The sequence below is a fragment of the Phocoena phocoena genome, chromosome 18, assembly GCF_963924675.1.
Source record: "Phocoena phocoena chromosome 18, mPhoPho1.1, whole genome shotgun sequence".
In the NCBI taxonomy this organism is placed as follows: Eukaryota; Metazoa; Chordata; class Mammalia; order Artiodactyla; family Phocoenidae; genus Phocoena; species Phocoena phocoena.
Genome location: NC_089236.1, coordinates 4,196,852 through 4,220,788, shown reverse-complemented (window position 1 = coordinate 4,220,788; position 23,937 = coordinate 4,196,852). Strand labels below are relative to the sequence as shown.

Here is a 23,937-nt window from a genome sequence, read left to right as displayed (position 1 = left end):
CTGGGATGAAAACCAATCCAGAATAGAGCAAAATACAGAAGACTTGTGGGTGGAGTTATCCAAAAAAAAATAAAAATGGGTTTAACACCATCCTGGGGAACACAGAACAAGTTAAGTAAGCAATAAAGGCACACAAAAAAGGAAAAAAGAAAGGCAAAACACATAAGAAAAAACTACATGATGATAACATTCTACCAAATAAAATGAAGCAGAATAAAGATGTCATTAATGGAAAAGTTGTGATAAAAGGATTGTGGTAGCTGAACATCAAATCCATTACAATATGTAGCCTAAGTATAAACAACAGTGGGCATTACGGTTTGCAAACAGAAAATAAATGCTGTAAACATCAACAAAGTGGTAATAATAATAATGATGACAATGGTACTATAAAGTGAGAGGTTGGTGGGGGAAGAAGTAGAAGAGCACTAATTTCCTAATTCTTCAAAATAGGGAGATAATCAATACTATCAAAAATTGAAAAGTGAACTAAGATGTTCTAAACGCCTACTTATTTTCATAATCTTTTCTCCTTAATTTTAAGGGGATGTTTTAGAAGCTAGTATTTCTTTTGGTGAAAGAAACATTTGTCTGAAGTTCAACGATTAAGAAATTTTACTGTATTTATTTCTCTTTTCAAGTAAAATTAAAATACTTTTTACTTAGAATTCATAGTACAGTCCCATATATTTAAAAACTTTTTTAGCATCTATTTATCTATCAGAAAGGGATGTCTGGAATGGTACACCCCTAATGCTAATGATGGTATTTCTAGAGAGTAGAATTTTATGTTAGCTTTTGCTCTTACTTTTATAATTTTCTATATTACTTGATTTAAAAATATACAGAAAGATGTATACTTTACAACAACAAAGCCACTTTTAAAAAGTCATGGAATTTTAATTAGTTCTACTCACCAATAGCTTTGGTATAATGTCTTGCTCCAAGAAGTAATTCTGGGGCTCGGTACCAGAATGTTACGACTACTGGATCCAAATCTGCTAAAGGCTTCAAAGGTGAATTAAATAATCGGGCAAAGCCCATATCAGCTGTAAAGAAATAACAGCAATGCTAAGGACACAGATTTTTACAAATTTCATTGATTACTCTAATTTTACTATTAAGATATGAAAAATGTGAATTCCGGGGGGAGAAAACTAACAAAACCAACACAACATCTCACCCCTTTCAGAAGTCTAAATATAAAACAAGTTTGAGATCTTCATTCATTGCCAACTGTTGTCACTCGCTCCTCCACTGGGTTACAGGCACACTCTGCTGCCAGAGGTCAAGGGTGACCCTACCCTCCGGGCAGCTTCTTTCCATCTGCCTTACCACCATTGGGACGGGGCTGTGAAGCTGCATTCCCATTCTTTTCATTGGTCACAAGCACCAAGAAACTGGATCGGTTAGGGTGAGGCTTTCCATTATTTGCACCAATAAGCATGTTCACCAGTATAATCAGAAGCGGACCGTACAGTATCATAATACCACTATTTCCCCCCATTTATTTGGGTGGAGTTTTTTCTTTAAAGAATCATGCTTGTTCTTTAAGCTGGAAAAGACTTTAAAGATCATATAATTCAATCACCTCCTTTTTCAAATGAGGAAACTGAGGTTAGAAGAAATTAAGTGATTTGACAAATGTCCTAAACTTGTATCTCGGAGCTGGAGCTGTAATGAGATACAGTTCACGGCATTTCACACGGTTTAATATATAGCGTGGTGATTCGGGCATGGACATTTTTCCTAATAAACTGCCACCTTCTCATAGGCAAAAACTGTCTCTTTTTCATCTCTCTCCCCCTTTTAGCATCAAGTACAGTGTCATTGCACATTGCTTTTGCCAAACACACGCTGAATGAACAATCACTATTCATACCACCTATTCGAAAATTTCAAGATTCATCCACCATTTGTTTAATTCTGCTCTCCTAATATATATTTTTAATGAAGTAGGCCCCAATCTAATCTACTTAATTACAGAGGTTAAAAAAAACCCACAGAAATTTGGCAAAGAATTAAAACCATGAGTCGGATTACTAAATACTGGGTTTACAGAAGAACTAATATTTCTTCTTAAATGTGAATACTTTAAGCCGTTAGTGGCCCCCAAACCTGCCAACATCATACATGTTACACAGAAGTATAATTCCAAACTAGATTACTTTTAACATATAAAATTCCCCTAAATCTTACAGTAAAGAACACATCTGTAAATACTGTTTGGCTGGGTCTTTTAGATTTTGCATGCTTTGAACCTACATTTGACTTTGATACCACCAAGGTGGATTGGATGAAATCCTTTAAAAGCACATGTAAGGACTTAACAGGCGTTTGATACTATGGTAAGCACTGACAGGGCCTGGTTCTCAAAGCAAGTCAATGACTAGGAGCATTTCGAGGTGCGTCAAATGTTCGCACTACTAAAACGCTTGCAAAATTTATATCAAGAGTATTTCAAGAGTCTAATTAGAAGTAGAAAATGAGATTTGGGGAATTTATAGGGGAGGGTAGGGAAGAAGGGTTAAGAATACCTGGGTTTTTCTTTGTTGGTGAAGTGGTACAAATCAGCTGATAATTCTACTTCATATTAAATCTTACAATCAGAAATTCCTATTTACTTTGTTATATACTCCCATAAGCCTGCTTGCTGCTTTTAAATTAATATAATTTAGTTACTACATTTCTTCTATCCACACACAAAACAAACTGAATAAATGTGACAAACACAACTCGGAAATGACAATGAAAAAATAACCAGTTAGGAAAAATAAATCTAGTTCTATCCTTATAGGTTATCAGACCAGGAATGGGTAAAATTTTGCATTGATATATAAGAAAACAGAGCTATTAGAAAACATGCCGAGGTAGAGAACGCTTGTTAATTTTTTCCCTTCAGGCAAAGGCTCATTAGAACCTACTCAGCCTCAGTGGTATCCTTAGTTTGTAATTCCTAATCTAGATGAGGCTAACAGAGGCATATGTTCTGACCTAATGTGGCTCAGGTAAACAGAACCGATGGTATAATTACTAGTACACTGTATGCCCTTGTGACTAAAGGTGAGGCTGGCTTCTAATATGGATAGAAGCCACTCACCTCTATAGGCTATTTTTAATGAAAGCAAAATTTCTAAGAAACTTGCATGGCTTATTTTATAATTAGAACACTTCAGTCTCTAAAGATTGTCTGACACCTTTCAAGAGTGTGAAACATTTTTCACTTTTAATGTATACTCTTTAGAAATGGCTTTGATCACATGGAACTATATGAATAAATGCATATTATTACAGCAAAAATTAGAAGTGATAAAGCTGCCTGCAAAAGTTTTAAAAGAGTGCTACACTGTGACTTATCAAAGATATAACATACCAATTTTTACTCTTCCTCGCTCAGGACCTTCACCCATAACTAAAATATTAGCAGGTTTCTGTGGAAACAAAATAGTGTTTTTTTTCAGTAGACAGTAGTGGTTTCTTTTAAATAGACAATATGCCAATATAACATAAATCCACCTTTAAAAAAACCACATTTACTCAAAAATTAAAATCAAACACAGGAAGTCACCAAAGAAACTTTATGTGTATATATGCAAAGCAATATGCAACTTCATGAAGGCCAAATATGGCAGTGCTTTTCTCCAGGCAGAGCTAAGGCTTTTCTTGGCCCTGTTATCAGTCTGCTTTCACTACTGCGGAACAGCTGGCAGAAAGTTAAAATGCTGTGCTTCCTTCTAACTCTTTCAGTTACATAAAATGTCCTGCAACTTCAAGGGAAAATGTATCTTCAAATATAATTTAACACTAAGCAGCAAGTTAATTACAGGGAAGGGACCACCTGATGCCCTTTCTTGGAAACCGCATAATATGTACCTATGTTTCAAATAAATTATAGAGAAGTCAATTTAATAAAGTCTTTTCTAAATGAGTTAGCAGAGTAACAGGAATTTTCCATGACCTGAACATCTTTGAGGTTTTCATTTTTAAATAAAAAAGGAAGCTAACATTTAAAGTAAGATTTTACAAAAGTAATATTTCAAACAGTTCTTAAGTCTCTAAAGATAACAAGATTAACTGCCATCTAAAATCTGTCACAGTGGCATCTACTATACTAACACATAAGGGTTGTCCCTCTTCAAGGAGGAGAGAGGGGAAGGAGGAAGAGGCAGTCCCCAAACGTCTCTCAGGCTGCCACCCTGCCATCCGCCTGGTCTGACTGCAGTTCTACCAGTCTGCTGAATAAAAGTGAAACCAGATCACGACGCCTTTCAAATACCCATCAAAGCAATCTTGGAATCAAGTTAAAGATTTTAATGAAGGCTGTTTACAGTGGTAACCAATTCACAGGCTTCCCTGACCATATTTAATGACAGCCCCTATGCTATTACTGATAAAACGTAACTTACAGTACATTATTCTACCAACTACCAAAGATCAAAATTATTTTTTTATCCTCAGTGAAAAAACACTGCTGAAATGGTAGCACATGCGTTTCAAAGGCTGAAAATTCCTACAGGTTTTAAGATGAGGAAACTAGGCACCAGAGCGAGTGCATGACTTGCCCCAAATACAATCACGGAGATGGGGGTGGGGGGCAGTAGCAGGATGTGCCCCGTCTCTGAGCAGTGCAGTGCCCCTTCCTGATAGACCCTTCTGAAGGTAATTTATGTAGCAAGCTTTAAATGGACGTGTATTACCATAACTATAATGTTTTGTTCAAGAAAATGTTTTCAGAATGTCCATCATCACACACACGCTCCCGCCCACTGAGATAGCTGGTGAAGCACCGAGAGGAAGTGCAGCACTAACAACATTCCCTGTGAGCCACGTGGAGCTGCCAACAAAGCTGCTCATCAGGGACACTGCAGAGCTCAGCCTGCTTCAGAGGAAACCAGGTCTCAGAGACTCGTGCGAAATGCGAAATGCGAAATGCCGACAGCGTGGCGGGGGGAGTGCCCTCCGAGAGAAGAGGCAGCCCGTCTGTCTGGCTGAGGGAAAGGCCTGCTCTCAGTCACAGTGTGGCTCAGGAGGGGACTTGATATTTGGGCTAGAACCCTCTTCTCATGGTTCATCAGGGCAGGACTCCCTAGACATCTCTTGAACCCCATTTTGATTCTCCTCCTGTCAATTCAGTCTTCTGTACTATTGCCAGGGTTACCTTCCTAACAGACAAAGCTGATCACATCATCACTCCCTTGTTTAAAATCTTCCACAGTAACAGAGGAAATGATTAGGAAAACAGTGGGACAGAAAATTATATATAGACTGTGATTACAACTGGGTTAAAAAAAAAAGTGTTGAGTAAGGACTAGAAGAACAAAAACGGTTAGAGTGACAGAGGTAGGGACGACCTTTTCAAAGTTTCTTTGAATGCTGTTGCTGTGCTTTATTACTAAAGTATTTCACCTTTACGTGGCCCCTCACTGCCTGTGAATAAGGTAGAAGTCTTTATGATGGAATGCCAGGCACCTACAAGCTCTTACCCACTGAGCTCTCCTGCCCCACGTGTGTTTGCAGCGTTCTGTGACTAGACCTTACACAACTGTGTCAGTGCTAGCCCGTTATTTCTACCGTAAGAACTCTCCTCTGCATTACTGGGGAACCTGATTCTCCACGCCTACCCTCTCATGATGTAAGTAACACACGAATACACTCTGATTATAAACAATTCAAACTATGAGGCCACACAGAGTTAAGCGTTAAAGGCTCTTTTACCACCCATCACTCCTCCACCACATCCCGAATCCCACTCCCTCCTCCACAGTTACAAGCTGATTAACTGGCTTGCTGTGATGGATTTTTCTAGCACTTAAGTGCTTCTAAAAGATTACTTCCATATCTGGCAAAAGCACAAGCACACATGGGCATCATTTTCCTCCTATTTTAGATGGAGTGGAAAAGCTCTCTCTCTCTCTCTCTCTCTCTCTCTCTCTCTCTCTCTCTCTCTTTTGCTTTCTTACTCATTCAGCAGCCGGACCCAGATACGAGAAGCCCTGGGATGGGTGGTACTGGTCAGCCTGCTACTAGGCAAAGGGGGAAAAACTCCCTCTCTTGGTCTTCATTTTATTATAGACTCACTGGACTGGCCAAGTCCCAAGCCTGGGTTTGAGCATTGGTGGGGAACAGTTTCTCTGTCAAAGTCTTTCCTAGTATTAGGGTTTGGGGCCAAAGCTCCAGCTAATAATTAAAACTTGCTTTGCAAGACAACTCACTGCCTATTGCATGATCTGAAGTAGATCTTGGGGCCGAGAGTCACCACGCATACTTAAATTAATGGATTTAAGTTCAGTTTGGGCATGCTATGTAGTCATAAACAAATGAGAATGGTTTTAAGTGCTGTTTTAATAAAACTGTTTATAAACAATGAGTCCCTCCTCATGGTGTCTCCCATGGTGGTATCCACATGCCCCAGGGCGTGATACTCTGATTTAGTAGACACATCTCACACTAAGTTTCTTTTGTGAATGTGATCTAATGGAAATCTCAAGAGAAACTGGCCAAAAAGCCATAGAGATCATGAATACTCTTGTCAGTATTTGTTTTGTTGCTTAATCAGTTTTAAGGAAGTCTTCAAAAGACTTGACGGGTAATTTTTGTTTTCGTACTTAATGCCACATTGAAACAATATTATATTCTCCAAAAAGCTAATTTCTTTTCTTTCTTTTTTCAGTGGGAGAATTCGGTAGCAGTTTTTTTTTTTTTTTTGCATTACGCGGGCCTCTCACTGCTGTGGCCTCTCCCGTTGCGGAGCACAGGCTCCGGATGCGCAGGCTCAGTGGCCATGGCTCACGGGCCCAGCCGCTCCGCGGCATGTGGGATCTTCCCGGACCGGGGCACGAACCCGTGTCCCCTGCATCGGCAGGCGGACTCTCAACCACTGCGCCACCAGGGAAGCCCCTCGGTAGCAGTTTTAAGCTCTAGAGCCAAAGCATCCAAGTAACTGGTGATAATTCATGAAACAATCAGTAATAACCAAGTCTGCGATCTTTCATGTGCCATCAGACATAATCACCTTAAAAAAACATACTTTGCTGGTGACGTTTTGATGAGGCACATACTCCATTAAACTATTTGTTGCTACAGAGAGCAGAGGTCCAACACGACTTAAAAGTATTATAACATCATGACAACATCTTTGAGAATAGTTATCTTATGCACAGAAATGATTACAGAACACCCTTTACTGCCTGCTGAACAATGAAATAGATCAATGAGATACTTGTTTGAAGTATAATTATTTGATTGTTTGAAACTACGATAGCCTTCTCTTGCTTTATTTCTCCCAGAAAAAAACTGTTTGTAATTAAAAGAACATGCCCTTGTTTTACAGTCTCATGGTTTTTCTTCTTGTTTTATGTTGTTGTGCTCCAAAAAAAAAAACCCCACTGACATTTCCTAAAGCAAGATGTCTGTGTTACAGAGATAACCATTCCTGTAGAGGCTTTCTGTTCTCCAGGCTCTGTCACGATGGGAAACAGCACACTGATGATTCTGGCATACAGCAGGGATGGCGAAGTAGTTTCATTTAAGGGGCCAACTCTGGTAGAAGACTAAGGACCGCAGGGAGCTGCATCTTGAGAAAGACAGGAATTGGGCTGGTCCGGAAACTTCCATCACCAATCAGAGGTACCTCACACAGGTACGGAAGTGCAGAACACTGGCATCTCTGTCAAGTTAACAACTTGTTATTCTAGGAGTAAAACCAGAGTCTTCATATTCACTAACGTTATCAAGGCAAAATGGAGACTCTGAGTCAACAAGAAAAGCTGGTTTTTAATGGATCTGTCTATGAAAAGAAGACAGGGATCCCTAAGAAACCACCGTTAAGTGCTGTTCTCCAAGATTTTTTCAGAACTAAACCTACACACTATAAACAACACAACCTGGTGGCACACTTTCTGGACACTCAATGACTTTGTTTCAGTTTGGTTGTTAATCATTTTGTACTACGACACATACTGATCTGTATCTCAAATGGCACATTTTCAATTGATGTCTAATAGCTAAAAAATATAATTCTGCTTTTACTTGTTTTTTTTATTGTGTTCTGAGAGATTAATGTAGAATTTGTGTCTTTGTGAATACTTACCATGAATATCTTCATCTTCTAGTACACACTGAACTTTTCTAGACATATATTTTTAGCAAATGGTTTTTTTTTTTCTATTCTTTTTATTTTTTGGCTGTGCCACACGGCTTGTGGGATTCTTAGTTCCCCAACCAGAGACTGAACCTGGGCCCTCGGCAGTGAAAGCTTGGAGCCCTAACCACTGGACCACCAAGGAATTCCCAGTGAATGTTTATTTTAAAATATGTTCTTTTATATAGTCCTAAATGCCAAGCAATTCTATTATATCACATTGCTTCATTCTATAATTTTTGCTCATTCTTTATTTAAAAAATTTTGTCAAAATCTGATTTAAAGAATGTCAAAGTACACAATTATATATTTCTATTTCCTTTTGTACAACTGCCAAATTGAACAAACCATAATTCTTTGGTGTATATCCATTATTTTAATCATTCTGCTGTTACAAAATATGTTTCAGTCTTTTGAAATAAAAAATACTTTATCTGATACTATAATTTTTTTCTATATTTGAATAGACACAGACTTTAGACCAATAGTTCTCAACTTTTTTCTTCCCCTAAACATTTGAGGAATATAACAGACTTCTTCAGAAGATGAGGAAGTATGGTTAAATGGTTAAGAACAGGCTAAAAGAAAATCAAGGATGCTATCAGCTATTAGTTCTGGGACCTTCACCTCCATTTTCTCATTTATAAAATATGGATAAAAATAATGACAAGTTAGTGTTGCAAAGATAAATGTTACTAATGCACATAGAAGACTTAATACGATGCTTGATATATTAAAAGTCCAAAATATATTATAATGACAGCTAACACTATAATCTGTTAACAGTGACTCACAACTGAAGTGATTCTTAACTGAAGACTTCTGGGGGGTGAGGTAACCATGCATGATTGGATAATACCTCCAAGATGATTTCTCTACATCACCCTATGAGATGCCCCTAATTGTTTTTGATCACCTTTCTAGCTTCTAGTTACTTATGCCTTTTATTGATTAAAAAACTGTTTATTATTAGCAACAGCTTTTTAAGAGTTAAAGTAATAAAAATACACATCTTGTAGGAAATTAAAATACAGAAAAGTACAAAGAAAGTAAAATTTATCTGAAACCTCACCTCACAGAGTTAGGTCATTACAAGTATTTTGGTGGACATAATTCCAGATTTCTCTATATTATTTACATTTATATAAATATCCTAGAAAGGCTTTTTTTTTTTTTTTTTGCGGTACGCGGGGCCTCTCAATGTTGTGGCCTCTCCTGTTGCGGCGCACAGGCTCTGGACGCGCAGGCTCACCAGCCATGGCTCACGGGCCCAGCCGCTCTGCGGCATGTAGGACCTTCCCGGACCGGGGCACGAACCCGTGTCCCCTGTATTGGCAGGCGGACTCTCAACCACTGCACCACCAGGGAAGCCCAGAAAGGCTCTTTTGATTCCTGTATTTGATCACTCAACAGTGAACAAATAATAAATAAATGCATAGTACTATTGTATTGGTCCTATTTTATTTAGCCTCCCCTATCATAGTTACTGAGGTTACTTTTAGACCAGAAAAGTTCCAGGACATTGTTAAATAATAGTGGTAACAGAAGGGTTAGAACAGAGAAGATAACAGATAAGGTAACAGAAAAGATAACAGCTGTTGATTTGGTATGTACACTTTTTATGCTTAGAAGTTTCCTTCTTTCCTTATTTTTATAAAGAATTTCAATCAGAAATGAATATTAAACTTTGTCAAACATTGAATTTTGCAAAAGTTTTATATTTATAACTATTGAGATAACCACAGTGTTATTCTCTTAGCATTATTAATATGAATTCTGTGAATAGGTTTCCAAAGATTGAATCATCTTCACATTCTTGAAATGAACTTCATTTACTTGGAGCACAGTAGTATTCTTTTAACATTCCTCTGGATATTACTTGCTAATATTTTATATAGGATATATGTATAAATATTTATACATGACACTGACCTACTATCTTTATTAGGTCTGTGTCAGTGGTATGCTTTCTTCCTACAAAGTTATTAAGGAAACTTTCTTTCTGGAACAGTTTATATAATGCAGGATTAACTGTTGCTTCATGGTTGAAGCAACTGTGAAAAATGTGCATTTGTTACATTTTTTTAGAGGTAGCCCTGTGACAAATGTCTTTAAGTCTTCCACAGTTGCTAGTCCATTTAGTTTTTCTACCTTTTCCAGGGTCAATTACAGTAATTTGTATTATATTAAAATGTTTATTCTATCCAGGGTTTTGTAGAACACCAGAATAATTTAACAACTATTAAAGAAATTTAAATGATAGTCAAAAATCATCCATCCTCATTTCAATGCACCAGAATCAGTTTTACAGATGACTTTTACCAACCTTTCAAGAATAAGTAATTCCTATATTATACAAGCTATTCCAGAGACTAAAATCATTTTCTGAAGCTAGTATAATCATGATAACAAAAAAAAGAGTACAAACAGATCACTGACCAACTTCACTTGAGAATATAGACACAATAAAGTATTGGCAAAGGGAATCCAACAGCAACTGGAGAAATAAAGATCAAAACCAAGTAGGGCTGATCCCACTAAGACAAGGATGGTTCAACATTAAAAATGAAATAAAACCTTATAAATGTAAGCTACCATATTAACAGATTAAAGGAAATAGCCATATGACCATCTCAAAAGATGCAAGAAAAGCATTTAATAAAATCAATTCTTGATTTAGAAACAAACAACTTAATTGGATATAGAAGGGAACATTTTTAACCTGATAAAAGGTATCTACCAAAACCCTAGAACAAACATCACACATAATGATGAAACTTAACAATTCTTACTAAAGACAGAAAAACAGTTACCTCAATCATTTGCCACTGCACTAGTAATTAAGTCCTAGCTACTTACCATTACCAAATGTCAAGGGAAAAATGCACTTTATGTATTTTTACTTTCCTTTTAAAATTTTAATATTTCTGTAACTGGGTTATGTCTTATAACTTCCATGGTATGACAGTCAAGTTGCCAGCATGTTTTCTATCTTACTGATACATAAAACAATGCTGCAGCTTTCAGCTCTCCAGTCTTTGCATCAAGAAGATATAATAAATGTTTAGGATAGATTTTGAGTACACCTGTCTCACAAGTAGGAGGCTACTGAGGAACTTTAGGTAGGGGAATGACATGGTGTGATTTGATTTTTAGAGCGATCATTCTGATTGCTATGTAGACACTGGACCATAGGAACATAAGACTGCAAGTAGGGAAGATTCACTTGGACATTTTTTCAGTAATCCAGGTACCATGGATTAGGACAGTAGTGACAGAAATGATAAGAAGCAAAGTCAAGAGGCAGTAAGTGGACTGCAAAAAACTCAACTGTGTGAACTGTATGAACTGGGAGGTCAGGTTACTGTAGGGTTAATGAACAGGAATTCACGAATGAGCACACCTGGAAGTCCACCTGGAAAATCCAAATCCATATCCTGGCAGTGAGGGGTTTTGGAATCTCCCTGTTAGTCGGCACCTGTTCATTGGACTGACCCAGAGACACTGACCCAGAGACACTAGGAGGACTCCAGAATCTCTGCTAATTTGCTCTTCCCTTCATGGCTGTCTCTTCCCACAGCTGTTTCTCCCTGAAAACAAACACTACAGGTCACTCTTATTTGAGAAAAGACACTGGTCAGATGACTGGGACCAATGCCAACTGCGCCACATTCAAATCTCAGTTATAGGACGGTCTTATTGTAGTTCAATCTGAGATATGTTTTGAAGGTAGCATTGATAAGAATCCAGTTATTCAATCAATAAATATTTATTGTGCAGCTAATATGTGCTACTCTGGGTAATAATGATACAGCAGTAAATGAAATGGATAAAGTTCCCACCCCTAAGGTACTTATTCATAGTTCTAGGGCAACGTGATGATGGACTGAAGTAAAATGCACTTACTGAACATTTATTATGTGCCAGACAGTCCTAATACTTCAGATGACTCTCTATCGAAGAGATGAAAAGACAGGTCTGGCTCCATTTTATGTTAAAAAAAGAGAAAAGATACCAATGTATGTGACTTAAAACTCAGATAATCCTCTACTTCTAGTCAATTTTTAGGATTACTCAAAGATATTGTCTTACACTCCATTTTTTTAAAGTCTCAATTAACTTATTTAGAATATCTGTTCTTGATTGGTGAGAAATCTGACTTAAAAGATTCTAGCATTGTGCTGATAAAGTGTATGAAAAGACTCAGACTCTAAGGAAAGTAGATTAGAAGCAATATGCAAACTAAGTAACATAATATTTTCATAATCAACTTGTAATCTGCCCATATAAGCAGGTACGGTATTTGCAGCTGTGCTATACAGTAAAATTAAGTAGGCCACTTTTTCATTATGTAAAACAATAGAACGCAATTCACTGTGTATGCTCAACATCAATAACAAAATTACACAAACATGGCACATATCAAGAAATCAAACAGACTGTTTACAAACAATCAAATACTTCCAAGAAAGAAAACTGCCCAATTGGTCATTTAAGTAAATATACTATAGAATAAACACAATTCATTATGTTAACTAAAATTAATGCAAATCTCATTTAAGTTTGCCTTAACCCATTCTTATCAATAAAACCTATGCTTTATCTTCAAGCCTAAATTTTATGATCACAATTTTACATGTTTTACTGGTTATACAATTAGACAAATAAGAAAATTAGAGTAAATCCTTGGAGATGTATTTACTTTCATTCACTCCCAGTAAATGAAGCAAATCTCAAGTAATAAGCAGGGATTAAACCTGACAGTCACAAAGCATTTTTCTTCAAAAAAGCTCTGTTGTAAAGAAACATGCTTAATATATTCCCAACACTCATTTCAAGGAAGCTAAGCACAGAGAAGGGGCAACAGCAGTTAGAACAGAGGCCAAGAACGCAGGCTCCTTTCTTCCCAGCTGGTCAATTATTTTGTTGCTTTGCCTCTTTCAGCATTTGGACAGTGGCAGGGTCCTTTCTGCCTTTTTCTTTCTTTTTTTTTTTTCTTTTTTCTTTTTTTTACCCTGAAGAAGGTACTGTCCTCTTTTTTTAGGCAGAAAAAAAAGTGTATGCATGGCTTTTTTTTTTCTTAATAGCAATCATCCTCTACCATAAAATAAATACACTAAAGCACACTCAATATTATGTGTGAACTTTTAATAAAGACTAAATAGAATCTTCCTCTGTTTTCTTCTATATAACAATAATATATGTTAACTGCAAACTATGCAGACAATTTAGAAAGGTATTAAAGGAGGAAGGTGAAATTTGCCTGAAATTCTCCTACTCGTAAATAAACCCTACTTAGAAAAACATATTTCCTACAGGGCTACGGCTATTCAAAATTATTTTGTTATCAATGTCAAGAAATTTGCATAAAACATTAAAGTACTTATAATTTGGGACAAAGTGTTTTCTAAAGGTTTGACTACGTTCTTTCCTTGATGCTCTCTTTCCTAACCAGATCGAGTACCTTTTGGGAAACAGTCTAGTGCAACGGCTTTCAAACCTTTTTGAACACAACCCACAGGAAGAAAATCACTTAATATTGTATGACCATATTCACATATACCCATGTATAACTGAAACAAAAGTTTCATGAAACAATAATTTCCCTCAAGATATATGATGCACTCTGATATTTTCTCTATTCTACTCTACTCCATTAAAAAAATAAAAAGGCTGGTTGCGTTGTGTGATTTCCCAACTCATTTATGGCTTTTACAACCTGCAATTTAAAAATCACTGATCTAGAGGAAAAATTCCCTAAATTCAGTGACCCAGCTTTGAAAACAGTTCTCTTAAGTAACCAGAATCAGGTCACTTAATCTCTTTCCTTCTGAGTCTTCCACTTATTGTACAGAGCTCAACAGTCAATAAGAAAATGCATCTAGGGAGATCAGCTCAGTGCTTTGTGTCGACCTAGAGGGGTGGGATAAGGGGGGGGGGGTGGGATAAGGGAGGGTGGGAGGAAGACGCAAGAGGGAGGTGATATGGGGATATATATATATATATATATATATATATATATATATACACACACACATATATACGTAGAGCTGATTCACTTTGTTATACAGCAGAAACTAACACAACACTGTAAAGCAATTATACTCCAATAAAGATGTGAAAAAGAAAGAAAGAAAGAAAATGCATCTAAAAAACCCAACAAACCAACTAACCATATCATTGTGGGCAAACTTTAGTATTAGTAAGCAAAACTAATAAACCAGGCAATCTCACTCAAGAAGAATCAGATCCAAAAGACCCCAATAATTCATCATGTTACCATCAATACATAGTTAGGTGCCTTCATAAAGTAGGCCCTATGAAACTGAGTTTGAGTCAATGGCTCACTCCAAGATTTTGACTGTATTGAACAGGAAACCAACTCATCCTTCACCAAACAGCTAAAACCCCACCAAGTGATTCCAAGTTACCCAGTGTAATTAAACTGCATGGCAGCGGCACTATCACATTTCTTTTTTAATAAGTCAGATTAAAGCTCTGAAATAGCTCCAGCATCTTTTAAATACGTTTATGCAATGGCCCACTGGGCTATGTCACATTACATACTACACATGACAGCACATCCCCACTGGGATACTCCAAAGGAAATCTCTACAAAGATTTATTTTCTAGGAAATTTTACTACAGCAAACAACCACACAAAAAAACAAAGAGCCTATTTTGCGGTCAAATGCTCTGCCACTGAGCTATAACCCCCCCGTCAAAAAAAAAAAAAACTACTTTGAATTGGTTTAGGGCAGGAGTGACCAACTAGCAGCTAGTTGTAATACTCCAAAACACTCCAAAGTTTGTATACAGCCTTGTAATTCAGCTTAAATGAAAAAAGAAAACAACACAGTGAAAACTTGTATTACAGTATATCTCACTTAATACTATATTATAGTATATAACATAATACACTATGTTATATTATCCACTTAGTGCCACAGGACAAAAATACAACCCTATGTGTCTGGTAGTTCCAAGTTAATTACCACTATAATAAAACCATTAAGGTAATAATTCAAATGAAATTTTGGACATTAGATTTTTTTTAAAGTAGAACACGTTAATGACCGTATGAGAACCTGATACATACTTAACGAAAATTAATGGTAAATAGGCCAGGCATCATAACTACTTCTCCACTTTCTATTAAGTTCCTTAGGAAACATGTCAAAAGCCCAAGTCTTTAATACTTACTTAAATACAAGTCTGATTTGAGTGTAAATCATTTCTATGGTATATCTGATACACTGCATGAATATTTTCAACAAAAAGCACAAAATTCAGCCAACATTGAGTTCACTAGAAAATTTAAAATGAACAACTATCAGCTAGAAATTAAAATATTTACATTGTGATTAGTAATGAACTGGTCAATTAAACGTAGTATTAAAGTGAAACATGAGAGCTGCCAAGTTCAGAACAGCTGGGATGTACAGGAGAAGGGAGGTATGGGCCCCTCACCTACAATTAAAGAATAATTCACACAGAAGGTACTTTAAGACATTCTTGAAAAAAAGTGAGGGATGTAAACGAACTATGATGGAAATGTTCGAACCTTAAGATTAAAGGAAAAAATTGGAAAAAATAAATGACATGAAGAGAAGAACATCAGAACAGACAAAGGGCCAGGAAATAGGTCTCAGTGGGAGGAACAAAAATATGGGGTAGAGGAAGAGTGCAATGGAAAAGGTCAACAGATCAGTGTCATTAGCTGAATGGTCTCTGAACTGACTGCTAAGAGCGAGCTGAGCTCTTTTAGGTGGAAGAGGAAGGCTACTGAAAGGACTTAAAATGTAGTACGAATAGAAAAGAACTTTTTCTGCACTGTTCCACTGCACTGAATCACCGCAGAGATAAGAGGGAGTAAAAGGAAGAAACACAGCAGAGTCTCTGTGTGTCTGCAGATACGGACCAGCATCAGGTAATATGAGAGATAAGCTATGGAGAATAACCTTGGAGGCCACTTTGCTTCTGTTACAAATGGGCTAGTTCATTCATTCAACAAATATAAGCAATACTGTATACATTAATGTGCATTTTACTAAGCGCTGGGCAGGATGCAAACATATACAAAGTCACAGCCTTTGCCCTCAGGACTTACCATCAAACAGAGGACATACAATTACCAAAGCTAGCAAGTGCCCCAGGGGTAGTTCAAAGTAACTGCTACAGGGTGTAGAAGTAAACACTCTCCCTCCCAGCTAGTGTGACTGGGGTGGGAGTTGGGGAGTGGAGGTGGAAGAGGGGTGCACTTTACTGATGAGGTAGCAGGAGCAGAGCTTTAAAGGATGAATAGAATTTCAGATGCTGGAGATGAAGGGAGCAGGGATTCAGGAAGGCAGGGCAACCTCGGGGTTGGCTGGAAAATAACTATAAAGAAAGAGAGAAAAGAAAAAAAGGAGACTGGAGCCAGACTGTACTGGTGTGGTTTTTTTTTGGTTTTTTTTGCGGTACGCGGGTCTCTCACCGCCGCGGCCCCTCCCGCCACGGAGCACAGGCTCTGGACACGCAGGCCCAGCGGCCACGGCCCACGGGCCCAGCCGCTCCACGGCACGCGGGATACTCCCAGACCGGGACACGAACCCGCGTCCCCCGCAAAGGCAGGCGGACTCCCAACCACCGCGCCACCAGGGAAGCCCTGAACTGGTGTTTTTAATCTCCAGTTCACTAACACCAGCATGCATACGCTTGACAAGCATTTTTCAAATTCTTAATCTATCACAGAATTTCTCCTAGGAAAAGAAAAATTAACTGTTTGAAATTTCACGATTTCACAAGAAAACCATCCCTAAATTTAGAAAGTTTTATAAAAAGTAATCAGTTCTCGGCTTCCCTGGTGGCGCAGTGGTTGAGAGTCCGCCTGCCGATGCAGGGGACGCGGGTTCGTGCCCCGGTCCGGGAGGATCCCATGTGCCGCGGAGCGGCTGGGCCCGTGAGCCGTGGCCGCTGAGCCTGTGTGTCCGGAGCCTGTGCTCCGCAACGGGAGGGGCCGTGGCGGTGAGAGGCCCGCGTACCGCAAAAAAAAAAAAACAAAAAAAAAACAAAAAAAAAAACATCAGTTCTACTGAAAGAGGCCAGATAAGAGTAAACTGGCTGGATGTCCTCACACAGGTCACAATGGAGTCACTGTTAGTGAGAACTTCTCACACTCTGTCCGTGTGCTTTAACTCAATCCAGGAGGACTACCTCTCACAGGAAAGAGTTCAGTCACTACTGCCAAATCAAACTTAGCTTCTACACAAAAAGTATCGAATATGATTTTGGTGCTTCAAGTTTTTTACTAGACTGGGCTCAGAAAAAAATCACCAAACTCAATACAATCAGGCTAACAGACTTCAAAAGTTTCCTTATTCTGAGTCACTTAAACATATCTTTATTTGAAGCTTTCATAATATTTCACACTTAGTTTCTCCTTATGGTATCTGGCAAAAAAATCTTAGTATTCCTTAAGCCAACAGAACACTCCTATTTTAAATAAACAGCAGATAACGGGGGTGGGGTGGGGTGGATGGACGAAGTGACCCAGCAATGCCTTTTCTCACATTACCTTAACGGGCGTCTTGGCTAACCGACTTGTATGGGGTGCTTATTTTATCTGTCACCTTGCCTGGACCACAGTGCCTGCGTATCTCGTCAAACAGTATCCTGGATGTTTCTGTCACGGTGGTTTTGGATGAGATTAACATTTAAATGGGTGGACTTTGAGTTAAGGGGATTACCCTCCATAATGTGGGTGGCTCTCATCCACCAGGTGAAGGCCTTAATAAAACAAACTGACCTTCCTGAGCAAGAAGGAATTCTGCCAGCAGACTGAGTCTGGACTCAACTACACCTCTTCCCTTGGGTCTGTCAAACCTGCCAGCCTACCCAGCAGATTCTGACTAACCAGGCCTCCACAACTGCCTGAGGGAACTGCTTAAAAGAAATCTCTCTCTCTCTAATATATACACATTCTGTCTCTCTGGAGAACGCTGAGTAATACAGATGGTAATGCCAGAACCAGGACTACAGACTATTAGTCAAACAAGTTTAATTTCCAAGGAGAGGAGAATAAAGAAGAAAGGAGAAGGGTGTAGTCAAAGGAAACAACATAGCTAACTTACACACACCTCTGTTTTTATTTCTCTCTACTTACAGCAAACAGATTAAGTGTATAAGCAAACCAACTTATACATACATATTTTAATGCTCTAAAACTAAAAAGTTTACGTTGGATTTATAAATTATCTCACAAAATAAATACTGAATGTTTCTCCTTTCTAGCCCGTTTTTCTTAAAGCATCCACACATGTGTACACATTACCACCTTCAGCCCAACAGGAGTTCCAGAATTATTAGATCTCTATTTCCTGCCAAGGATGACAGATCCCAGTTACTGAGTTACTGATCTGCTACTACATAATCATTAGCAGTGACAAAATTAATCTTTATTTATTAAATAACAACTATATATATCAAAGAACTTCATAACTCTATCATCTCAAATCAGTATTTCTATTAATAATAAAGCCAATGCTATTAAGCAAAAGCTTCAGTAACATTCTGGGCTATTTTCAAATGGTGTTTTTAGGCTGTCTATGCCGATTATCCACCTTAATATGAAGTTTCTTGTGGCAAGTCAGCAACTTAACCAGTTGGTTCAATTATTAACATTAGAAATCTATGTAGGGACTTCCCTGGTGGTCCAGTGGTCAGGACTCCACGCTTCCACTGCAGGGGGCACAGGTTCGATCCCTGCTTGGGTAACTAAGATCCTGAAAGCCATGTGGCACGGCCAATAAATAAACAAACAAACAAACAAACAAATATCTACGTAGACCTATTAAGGTTGGTATCGCCTCATTTCATCTAAACCTGACTGAAAGGAGCAAAGAATATAATTAACTCGAAATTATATTCATTCTCATAGGGTAAATATCTCATCCGCAAATCATAACAACTATTTGAGAAGGGGTTAAAAAAAGGCATATCATACAGCTTCTAAAGAATGTTCTTCAGAGTAAATACTTGATTACTCCATATATGAATATCTTATGTAGCTACCGTTGAAAAACTATCAAACTCCAAAATTCAATTTTCAGCTGGCAGGAAGGTGGGCACGTATTTTTAAAAAAACTATGATAATGAATCTTTCCTTTAAGAACTGAAGAATACTTCAAGAGGCAGGTACCTGAAACAGTAAGATCCAGCCTGGGACTGAGGTTATAGTTTTAAGGAGACGATGGTGCAGTGTGCCTGTGATGCACAGAAGGGTCAGGAGTTTGGAACGATCACTAAGAAGTCACGCACAGACAGTAGAGGAAACCGCACTTCAGATGGGAAAGCCAAAGGAGGCAGCAGCAGAAAACCAACCGCTTACATTTTACAAAATATTTTGGATGAACACACTTTTAAACAGAGAGCAGTGGCATATCAAGAGGGACACAGGAGTAGGAGCGGTTTGCCTCAGTGAACAGGGATATTTTATCACTGATACTGTTCAGAATTGCCAGCATACGGTAACAATAAAAAGTAACGGGCCTCCCTGGTGGCTCAGTGGTTAAGAATCCGCCTGCCAATGCAGGGGACACGGGTTCGAGCCCTGGTCTGGGAAGATCCCACATGCCGCGGAACAACTAAGCCCGTGCACCACAGCTACTGAGCCTGCGCTCTAGAGCCCGCCAGCCACAACTACTGAGCCCGCGTGCCACAACTACTGAAGCCCGCGCACCTAGAGCCCGTGCTCTGCAACAAGAGAAGCCACTACAATGAGAAGCCCGCGCAGAGCAATGAAGAGTAGCCCCGGCTCATGGCAACTAGAAGAAGCCCGTGGGCAGCAACAAAGAACCAACGCAGCCAAGAATAATTAATAAAGAAATTTTTAAAAAGTAACTACTTTTCGTCTGTTTATTATTTTTAAATCAGCTACAGACAGTGCATCCCTCTGTCACCTGCACCTAAGCGCACTGCTCCACTGCATCTGTCTCCTGGTACACCACCAACAGAGACTTCTGAGATGACCTGCTCTATACTGTCTCTGTGCCAAAGACAACTTGTTCTGGCCATATCAATAGAAAGAGCTCTCCCAAGAGAGACACAAAAGAAATCAGACTTTGAAATTATTTTCACTACTGTAGTTAATACTAATGTGAGTAGTTCAGGGATATTATACATTAACATAAAAATTAAATACTGGTTTAAGCATCAGTTTGTATTCATCTAATGAACATACATATTTTAATGATGAGAAAATACTTACATTAGAAAGAAAATGTAGCGTTATCGTAGCATAATTAACTCTATGGGGAAAAACCAGATTCTATTCCTCTAGAATCATAAAAAAGGTCAGTAACTCAAAAGTAGTAACAGGGCTTCCCTGGTGGCGCAGTGGTTGAGAGTCCGCCTGCCGATGCAGGGGACACGGGTTCGTGCCCCGGTGTGGGAGGATCCCACATGCCGCGGAGCGGCTGGGCCCGTGAGCCATGGCCACTGAGCCTGCGCGTCCGGAGCCTGTTGCTCCGCAACGGGAGAGGCCACAACAGTGAGAGGCCCGCGTACCGCAAAAAAAAAAAAAAAAAAAAAAAAAAAAAGTAGTAACAGTTTTTCCCTAAGTTGACTCTACCCCTAAAAGCTGAAATTTATATTCAGCTTCACAGAGCGACAATGGATTTTTCTTTCTTTTTTTTTTTTTTTTTTTTTTTTTTTTTTTGTGATACGTGGGCCTCTCACCGCTGTGGCCTCTCCTGTTGCGGAGCACAGGCTCCGGACACGCAGGCCCAGCGGCCATGGCTCACGGGCCCAGCCGCTCCGCGGCATGTGGGATCTTCCCGGACCGGGGCACGAACCCGTGTCCCCTGCATCGGCAGGCGGACTCTCAACCACTGCGCCACCAGGGAAGCCCACGACAAAGGATTTTTCACATTCATGTTCTATAAATTCATTGTTTATAAATAAAATAACCTAATTCTATTAAAAATAAAGGAAAATTTTTTGCATAAGGGAAAAAGTTATTTCAACCAAATTTCTGATGTGTTATTGGTCCTACTCTAAATGGTTTCTAGATTTGACAAGTGGAGATAAAATAACTACCACTAAACTTATTTCAAGGAGATTTACTGAAGACAGATGAAAGAACTAGAAACTAAAACACCTGACTGAAGGCCAGAGACTGAATGCATTAAACACAGAGCAGCCTGGAAAGAATATCTGCGTGAGGGGCAGAGCAGCTCCACCTCCAAGTTGGCGACGGGTTTTTTCCTAATGTACACATGTGACTAGGGACCAAGTCATCACTTCCAGCATTGTGTTTATAATTGTTTGAAGTGAAGGCACACTTTACTAGAGTTACTACATTAAGCAATATGAAAGGGGAAAAGGGGAATTTGAGATTTACATAATTTAAATCTATGAAGATTTAATGAACAATGCACCATTTAATCACCAATTTAATGCTATATGGGTTTCTTTTAAAAAGGGCATAAACTATTCTGCCATGTGAAATAAAAATAAAGTCAGTTTCTGAAGTTTCTAAATTCGTAAAACTTTACTGCAGCTTAACGTGACAAGGCACTCAATAATGTACTCAATCATGATTATTAAAGGCTGTTGGCAGAGAGACTGCTACTAACATAGTGGGTTTAAAAATAAGCAGATGAATGCTCCTCTTCTAATATACAACTTAGGATACAGTAGGCTCCAAAGGGTTAGTTTCAAGTTACTCATAAACATACCAACTTCTAGAGCTTGCCTGGCATATAATATTCAATGTAAAGCAGGCCAATACGTTATTTACAGACTTGAAAAAAACCCCGAAAGCTTAGCAAAACAAATGCGCCCTTTCACCTCTTAAGCACCAGCTTAACGTATGTCAAGAAGCAGGATGCATTACACAAAAGCACAAGGCTAGGCTAGTTTTGAGACTAGCATTCCCACTTCCTCTATAAGGTTTGCAGGCCTGTATAACTGATATCTAGAGACAACTAAAAAATCACCCAACTCCAAATGCATCTTTCTGGCTTAAACCTAACTACATTTCAACTTACCAAATCCCTGTGCAACACCCAGTTAGCATGCAGGTAGTGAATCCCATCTAGGATCTGATACAATAGTGACTTCACCATTCCCCGAGGTAACTGTACTGGCTTCTTGTTTGCTTTAGACGCTCTGTGAAACTTGATTATATGCTGAAAGAAAGAAAAATATCACCAGAAGCTTAAAAAAGGAAAGACAGTTTGATATATAATATTTTCCTAACAGAAAAACACTCAGGGATTTCCGAAGATTTGAAAATATAATTTCACGTTCTGCTGGATAACATAAATAACCTTAAATTTTCCAAATAACTAGCGCTAAAATGTCATTTCCTAAGCATATGATACGGTCTCAGAAAATAAATGATGACAACAGAGAAGTAATGTGATTTTATTTTTAAAGTATAATTAAAAATTACTTTCAGAGTTACTTGACCCCTGTTTATCTGGTGAAAATTTTCAAGAAAAGAGTATTTTTTATTCTGCAGTGATTAAATGAAAAAAAAAAAAAAAGAACAGATAGAGTTCTGGCTGGTTGACATAGCATAGATGTGGTACCTATTTACAATACATGAGTTATAAAGAAAGCAAATGGGAAAGTATTTCAATTAAGTACACCCAAGCACAAAGGAATAACACGTAAATGACCAATTCACACTGGACATAATTAGAAATATGAAAGCTTCTTCAGACGAGGAAAAAAAAAACAGCCTTGTAACATCCATCAAAGGTTTCTAGGTATCAATATAATGTTAGTGGACATCCAGTAAACACAATACCACTTTACAGACAGAAAAATCATTCTACAAATAAATGTACCTCAACAGAAACAAGATCCAATGTTTCAAACTCTTGACAGGTTTCATTTTAATTAAAGCGCTCTTAAACTGCAAGAAAATCTACAAGTCAGCTGCAGCCAACTGCTGGGTGCACCGCTGTGCACATGCCTGTGTCTAACATGTGCAAGAGCAGCTCCTGACCAGTATTTGTGAGGGCGTATCAGGCGTACTCTTGAACTTAATAAAAATAATTAAAAGAGGAGTGAGATATTTAATATTATACATTAACCTTTTCATTTCTACTTTCTTATCATATAGAGGTAGAAAATGGGTAAGAAATAACTAATGACTAATGAGTGAAGGAGTTTTATCTTCCAAAGAAAAAATAAGAAGCAAAGGTATATTTCAGAAGGTAAGGGGTATCAGTCAGTACATATGTAGTATGATTAATCTATGCTTTCGTAGCAGCATTACATTATGTTAACTTCCTTCTCAGTAATTTTTTTAAAGTATTTAATAAAAGGCAAACAAAACAGAGCTACAATAACTCTTAATGATCTAGACTGTTTGTCACCTATCCTAAGAAATGATGTGACAATCAAAAGTCTGTTCACCTTAAGAAGAACCAGCGGCCCTCAGAGCTTAAAAAAAAAAAAAAAAAAGACTAAAATACATTAAAAAAAATTAAAACCTGCCAGAGTAAGAATGAAAGGAACAAATATTTAGGGAGGTAAGATAACCACTGATGCCATATACCACTTCTTTAGTTATATTCTCATTAGGGTATTACATATTACTTTTTAACCAATATTTTACAACTACAAAAAACTACAGTAAGAGAATTTTTTACCTTCATTTTTATTCCAGGGCAATATAACAAATATGCAATATGTATACCATAAGATTTCACCAACACCTAAGTGATTTTTTTAAATGACTCTTTTTACTGCAACTGTTTCCTTACCCTCTGCTGCCTTACCCCATCTAATTCATTTCAATA

The 23,937-nt window shown here is 38.1% G+C and overlaps 1 protein-coding gene across 2 annotated transcripts in view; it reads right to left on the bottom strand.

The window, feature by feature from the left end:
- Positions 1 to 23,937, bottom strand: part of CDK8 (cyclin dependent kinase 8) — a 99,047-nt gene that overhangs the window by 16,429 nt on the left and 58,681 nt on the right. For both annotated transcript variants that reach the window (XM_065895897.1, XM_065895896.1), the window contains exons 4-6: positions 22,171 to 22,311; positions 3,374 to 3,431; positions 918 to 1,049 (exon numbers count right to left, since the gene is read on the bottom strand). In XM_065895897.1, the coding sequence (XP_065751969.1) occupies positions 918 to 1,049; positions 3,374 to 3,431; positions 22,171 to 22,311 (331 nt within the window). The remainder of the gene's footprint in view (positions 1 to 917; positions 1,050 to 3,373; positions 3,432 to 22,170; positions 22,312 to 23,937) is intronic.